Source organism: Pieris napi, chromosome 23 (genome assembly GCF_905475465.1).
Source record: "Pieris napi chromosome 23, ilPieNapi1.2, whole genome shotgun sequence".
Taxonomy (NCBI): Eukaryota; Metazoa; Arthropoda; class Insecta; order Lepidoptera; family Pieridae; genus Pieris; species Pieris napi.
In genome coordinates this window covers 8,636,979-8,644,521 of record NC_062256.1, presented here as the reverse complement: position 1 = coordinate 8,644,521, position 7,543 = coordinate 8,636,979, and the positions used below count along the sequence as shown (strand labels likewise).

Below are 7,543 nucleotides of genomic sequence, written 5' to 3'. Positions count from 1 at the left end.
TGAAGGCACTTGCTTGTTATAAATGAACCTTGCATTGATCGAGTATTTAATATTCGATAAAAGAGAATACATTTCCTCTCTGTAATTATAGGTATCCAGATTTTTATTCTCCGTTCAACATATGACGCCGTACAAAATACTTTTATTACTAAATCAACCTAAAATGGGGTACATACCACCCTAATTAAAACGATTCCTGCCCGTTACCATTAGAATGCTAAGCATGGTTAAGTATACTTCTAATTAACGAGCGGCCTTCATTCATATCGTCGTCTCAGAACGCATTAACAAAACGCCGTAAACCAGAGCGAGAGAGGTATACATTAACACCTTCTATAGAAATCGTGAAAGATCACCTGTGCTCACTACTGTAATTCTGCCACCAAGCGGTACAGCACCTGTCCCTTTCATACAGCTCATGCTTAGGCTGAATCGAACGAGTGTGAGTAGTGGTTTTATTATAAACCCGCTAAAGATCCTAACCGCCTCCGTATTTGTATAGAAAACTCAGTCTTAATGCAACGAAATAAGGTTGTAATCTGCGGCGGCGTTTTAATCGAAGCGCTTAGAACAGGACGGAAGGCTGTAAATGAATCGAGCGTTGCCGTGGATTTGACGCGTTCGGAAATCGAATTAACAGCGTTAGAGCGAGAGGATGGAGGCTCTATTAAGTGGAGGTAGTTTTTTGTTATTGTTTGGCGGAGATTTTTTAAAGGCGTGCTAATGCAGTAGGCGCGCGAGTGGGCGCGCCGGGCAAGCGCGCACTTCAGTGTTCTGGCTGAGCTTCGTGTGAGCGCGTGACTGCGCAGCGTTTTGTGGACTTAGTTCGTGAACTGTGAGCTTGGTGCCCATAGAAGATATTGCTTATGCTTGCGGTTCGACAATGTTGATATCGGCGGGCTCGGGCCCAACAGACTTCTCGCCGGCTTCTTGTTGCGCGTCCTGGAAGATGGAGCCGGCCCCAGCGCCAGCGGCGATCACCCAGCCACTTAATATATCACCAAATGGTAAGTCTCACTTATCCATATTAAAGTGCATTAAAAACTATTTAAGATACTTCTTAGAAATTAAAAGAGATTCCTATTGGAAAATATATATATCAAATTGATCCAGCTACGCTGGAAAAAAAAATATTTTAAGATTACTAAAATGTTTGAACAATGCTTTAAGTCTTGGTAGTTGTTTAGGGCTGTAATGGGACTTCAACAGAAATAAATCTACTAAATATGTTGATTTCCTACAAAGAAAACACAATTTTTTCTGTTACCTTAAAATTGAATCAAAAGAATATCTATATATATCATTTACTTATGTTAAAGTTTTCCCGACGGCGTGTCTTTTTGTGGAGGCGTTGACGCAAGTTTGAATTACCAATCATTGATATTCAAAAATAATATTAGAGTTTAAGAGATTTCTAATATAAATAGAAAGAATATATTTTTATTAATTAATGCTGCTAATATATTAATTTTAAAATATGCTTGGTTTATTAGGGCTCATAGATACGGCTCAAACGTTTAACAATAATAAATTACACGCGAAACGTGATTACGAGTATAAATACAAAAGAAACACGGATTACGATTCGTATTTGGGTTATAAAAACCGGTAAACATCGGTCACGGACAGTTAACAATTGAGACTAGGCTCTATAGTGAAATAGAGAAATTAAATGCTTGATACAAATTTGACTTACGGTTCGTAAAGTAATCTAAGAAGCCGGCGGTAGAAGTCTCCTGACTGTAAGTCATCGGTAGTATGTACTTCACTTCCCTTTGCATTAAAACTACAAAAACGCTTTCCCTTAGAAAATATAACGGTTGGAACAAAATGAAGACAAGAATCAATATCTCTTGATATTGCATAATGCATATTCTTTTATAACTGTTGGACCTTTTTGATATAACAATTTAATTGATATAACAAATATAACTTTTGTTTTTCAAAAGATAAATGTGCGGTGCAAATAAATTTGCTTTCCGCCGGCAATTCTAGAAAATCATTATTTTATTAAATTTTCGCCTGAAATATAAAGTTTTTAAATCATGAATATCTTGAAATCGTTTAATATATTACTGTTAGTTGCCTATGTAGGAAGAGTTTTGGTTAAATAAATCTTGAATTGTAAAGACAGCCGGATTAACATTTAATTGGTTAAGGTTTCAACTCAGAGTGGTTGTAAGTTGGCAACGTTTTCTTAATTTAGGATAATGAGAGTAAGCGGGCTGGAGGTTTATCTATTGTAAATGTCAGAAAAATTTATAACATAATAAATATAATAATATTAAAACCTAAACATCAAATAAACAGTATTTACAATTTCTTATATAAATATATATCGTAATAATAAAAATAAAATTAAAACAATCTTAAAAAGTTTGGAAAAGCACCAGCTCTGGGGTCACCGGTACTATCTACCAGGCGCCAACTTAAATCTTTAATTAGCACCTGTGCACTTTTGTCTCAAAAAAAATCGAAGTTGGAGGAAATACTCTTATATTTGCGCCGTTTATTATTTGCCGCCTGCTCTGCCCAGCTTAAAGTGATACTAAAAAGATACTGTAGGCCAAAATAATGCTATTGAGTTTTACTTTCCAAACTTAAAAAAACAATATTTAAGAATTAAGTTATTATTTTAAGCTATTTCTATTAAATCTATGGCAAGCCTATATTAAAAAATTGGCCTATCAACAACTATAAGATAGTTACCAATTCAATTTTTTTTATTTTCACGCCGTTTTCCAGAAGACCATGTATCTCCACTTGCTATGGTATTCTTGATATACTTCATCCAATTTGATGAAATGTTACATGCATGCTTTTTATCTTTACAAAATCACTAATATGTTTGAGAGAATATTTTCATAAGTATAATCAAATTATTAACCATAAGCAAAGGGTGATAAAATCTTAATTAAATTGGAACGTTTTATACTTATTTAACACTTCATTACATTACAAAACCCGTAAATAAAAAGGAGGGGAACGGACGGCCTTATCGCTTCTAAGCGATCTGTTCTAGGCTTTATAATCTATACTATATTTGGACCATGTATGAGGTCAACTAAAATATAAATTTTTAGACAATTGCATTATATATAATATGATAAATTAAATCAACTAAAAACTGTCTAACTTAAAATACCAATACTCATGCAGTAATTAAGTGGTAACTCGTAGGTCGTGTCTTAAAATCCTGTATTAGGTGCATACCAATAGATTCTTTGCGCAATAGCTGAAGTGCGCAAATGCGCATTCCATGAAGAATATCTTCGGGAAACCTTTTAAAATATTAAAATAGAAGACGTGAGCTCACAAGGTTATTCGCCTGCTTTCCTATAAAGAACAATTATAAATTAATTACTTTATTTCGTAATCCTACGGCTAACAAAAAATATATATAAAAACAAACAATTACACTAAATACATAGTATTTACAAAAAAGTTCAAAGATTTACAAAAGGGAAAACCAATAAAAATTATTCAATACATTAAAAAAAAACACTTTTTTAACGGATTTGAAGTTATGTTTTATTATAAATTTACAATTATTTAACATAATTTTAAATTTAACCGACGTTTCGCGTGCTTTACAGCGTGCATGGTCACGGTGACTGAAGACAAAATTATAAAAATGTACATTTATATTATTATTATATATTAAAGATTAAAAAGAAAGAAGAAATTTATAATAAAACATAACTTCAAATCCGTTAAAAAGTGTTTTTCTATGTCTAAAAGTTATGTCAATTAAAGTCAATACATTTTACTAAGTAATACCTAATTTCGCTGTGTTGTGTGATGGTGTAAAAGTGGTATGTACGTGAAGGTGTGTATGTGGGGTATGCTCATGATGCAAATGATTTTGCACTATGGATATTCTTAATACTCTTTTAATCCATATTCCACGATAGGCTAAACAAGTCAAGACTTAAATGATCGTTGTATATCCGGGCTGCGCGATACAAAACTGAGTTTTTTTCATGAATTATTTTTTATTAATAATCATTACTAGCGTGCGCAGGACTAGACGATTGTTTTATTCTATAGTCTACTAGCAGACCAGCCAAGCGTTGCTGTGGCTAAGGTTTTTGTTATATTACATAGTAGTTAAATATTTTGCAATACAATAATATTATGGGTATACATTGAGATGTAAGCTCAATCTCTTTTAAGTTTGATCAAACTGCACACGGTGTGCAAATTTGACTGAAATCGGTTCGGTAGTTTAGGAGTCCATAGCTGACAAAAAACGTGACACGTAATTTATATATATTAAGATATTAATTAGCGATAATGTAGGATTCTAATAAAGTAGAAAAAATCCAGTGGATTATTGTCAAAACTAACTTTGCAATATATAAAAACATTAATGTCACTTAATCACTAACAATTCAACTTTTAGTTAAATTTTCGTGCGTAACCAATGATTTAATAGCTTACACAATAGCTAATCATTTGTTATGTCAAGCAGCTGGGCCGATGAGTTGGCGAATCGCGACGGAACTTGTAGGACATTGTCAGCATTGTTTCGAAGAACTAATTAATCTTTAGATCTAGATTATCCGGTAGCATTTCCGGTGAATGTTTAATATGATATACGACTGATATGTTTTGATTAATGATAAGCGGCGAAGCCTTTGGTTAGAAATGACTTAAATCAATATTTGGAAATAAATTTAAACTGTTTTGATTAAAATTGATTAAAAAGTATTAAATAACAGTATTATTAGGGTATTTAAAGGTAATTTTATTATGAGCAGTGTTGGCCTAGTGGCTTCAGAGTGCGGCTCTCATCACTGAGGTTGTAGGTTCGATCCCTGGCTGTGCAGCAATGGACTTTCTTTCTATGTGCGCATTTAATACTCGAACGGTAAAGCAAAAAAAACGTGAGGAAACAGACACTAGACCTAAAAAGTCGACGGAGTGTGTCAGGCACTGGAGGCTGATCACCTACTTGCCTATTAGATTTTAAAAAAATATCATGAAACAGATTCAGAAATCTGAGGGCAAGACCTAAAGAGGTTGTAGAGCCACTGATTTATTTATTTAATTTGATTATAAGCAGTGTTGGCTTCGTGGCTTCATCGTGAAACTCTCATACCTGAGGTCGTAGGTTCGATCCCCGGCTGTGCAGCAATGGACTTTCTTTCTATGTGCGCATTTAATACTCGAACGGAGTTGACCACCTGATCACCTTCTTTTCTATTATATTGATAAATTATATGAAACCTAAACCTATTGTGTTAAAAATTCAAAAACGAAATTTACTTGTCGCTAAGTTTTGACTCTAAATATACTTAAATCTGTGCGAAAAGAGACCCGGCACGGTAGGTATACAGGGTGGCCAAAAAGTCGTGGATCAAACGCAAATAGGGGATAGATGAGGTCATCAGCGGCAAAAAATTGTTCTACGGGAGGTCTCTAAGGTCAACCCCTGCAGAGTTATGATTTATTTTAGTTTTTATATGAAAATTGAATTTTTTTTACTAATTCTTCTTAAAATTCGAAAATATCTACATCCTGTATCTTTCTCATAATATCCACTAGATTGGTACTGATGAGTTCTTGCGTTAGACATAGTATTTATAGTTGTTTATTTAGTGTATTCAAGATAATAATAAGTGATACGATATAAAAAATTTTCAAATCATAAATTTTTCTTTACTTTGGACCCCACTGTGAAAAAAAATTACTCCACCGAAAAGTGTCCCTGTACTACAAGTTTTGGCGCATTTAATAGGGATTCTGAAAAGGTATTACACGTGGCCATGAGTCGCTCTAATATCTTTCTAGGAAGAATTACAAACAACGATTGTGAAATAATAATTGTATTAAAACAATTATTTCTCAATGGTTGTTTGTAGGAAACAAAATATTTTACTATAAAATATGCTCAAAATTCCTGACTCTGACCATAATACTTAAACTGCACCGTCTAATCAAATTTCTACGTAACCCTCCAGCCATCTGTCCAATTTTTTGAATCTAGTCCGATTCTCACAGTACTGGTCACAGGTAGGTAAATAATCTATCATAAGTCCGAATCGTTGTTGTTTTTTCGTCCTAGAAAGATATTAGAGCGACTCTTGGCCATGTGTAATACCTTTTCAGAATCCATATTAAATGCGCCAAAACTTGTAATATAGGGTCACTTTTCGGTAGAGTAATTTTTTTTCACGGTGGGGTCCGAAATAGACAAAAAGTTTTGATTTGAAAAAAAATTATATCGTATAACTTAACATTATCTTCAATACACTTAATAAACAACTATAAATAGTATTTCTTACGCAAGAACTCATCAGTACCAATCTAGTGGATATTATGAAAAAGATACAGGATGTAGATTTTTTCGAATTTTAATAAGAATTAGTAAAAAAAGTCAATTTTCATATAAAAACCAAAATAAATCATAACTCTGCAGGGGTTGACCTTAAAGACCTCCCGTAGAACAATTTTTTGCCGCTGATGACCTCATCTATCCCCTATTTGCGTTTGATCCACGACTTTTTGGCCACCCTGTATATACGAACCGATATCATTCTTATGCGTCTTTTCATGTCTTGATAATTAATGTCTTGCTTTAATTATGTAAATAGTACCTAAGATGTGACGAAGAGCATGATGCTGTAGGCAATTTAAATATTTAATAAAAACTTTGCGATTTATATTGTAGGAGATTTGAAGCCAGTTCTTCTCATCCGTTCTACGGTCTCGATCTGAGAACTAGCAATTTAGAAGTACATATTATTTTTTTAAGTTACCTATGTGAGTAAATTATATTTTAATATCCGTTTGATACATTTAACTGTTAAATTAGGTTTAAAGTAAGTAAAATAATTAATTATAATGCTAAAGACAGCAATAATATAAAAAATTCAATTAAAACTAAACGTTAATTATTACATAGTTTTTACTTTATTATGAAAACCCGCCTATGTTGCTATGTGAGCTAGGCTGTCAGTATTTCTTCAACACATTTTATGCCTTACGATAATTAATAGAACGATAAAAGCAACTTTTTGTTTAGTACATAGAGAGCTTAGATAAACCCTATTATCTAGTATTTAAAACTAATAAGAGAAAAATAATTTAGTCCCGCTTATTTTAGTGTGTTGTGACATGAGAGTGATAAGGATGAAATATTCAATTTAAGGCTTGAGAGATAATGTTTAAGACAGTGTTATTATGTATGAGAAAAAAAAAACATTGGCTGCTCGTGTTCAGATTTCTGTAACTCTTTCGTGATAATTTTTGAAGTTATACTTCTTTAGGCGCGTTATGAAAAATTGATGAGAATGAAATTTTACGATGCGCGCGCACCGTGACACAAAATTAACAGAAAGAAGTTGCCCACGGAAGAATCTACGGCATTGGACATAATTTAAAAACAACATTCGAATAATAATAGAATTTATGTTACACTTAATGTAAGAGAATAATAATAAATATTTATTTATTTAATTTTTCAAATGTAAACTGAACTTTATTGACTGTAATGACTCCTTTTCCAGTCTTTGATTATTTAATTGTAATTAATTAT

At 32.7% G+C, this 7,543-nt stretch overlaps 1 protein-coding gene across 3 annotated transcripts in view; it reads left to right on the top strand.

The window, feature by feature from the left end:
- Positions 1 to 726: 726 nt before the first annotated feature.
- LOC125061489 (paired box protein Pax-6-like) overlaps positions 727 to 7,543 on the top strand; it is a 70,159-nt gene continuing 63,342 nt past the window's right edge. For all 3 annotated transcript variants that reach the window (XM_047666961.1, XM_047666960.1, XM_047666962.1), the window contains exon 1: positions 727 to 1,007. In XM_047666961.1, the coding sequence (XP_047522917.1) occupies positions 884 to 1,007 (124 nt within the window). In that variant the 5' untranslated portion in view covers positions 727 to 883. The remainder of the gene's footprint in view (positions 1,008 to 7,543) is intronic.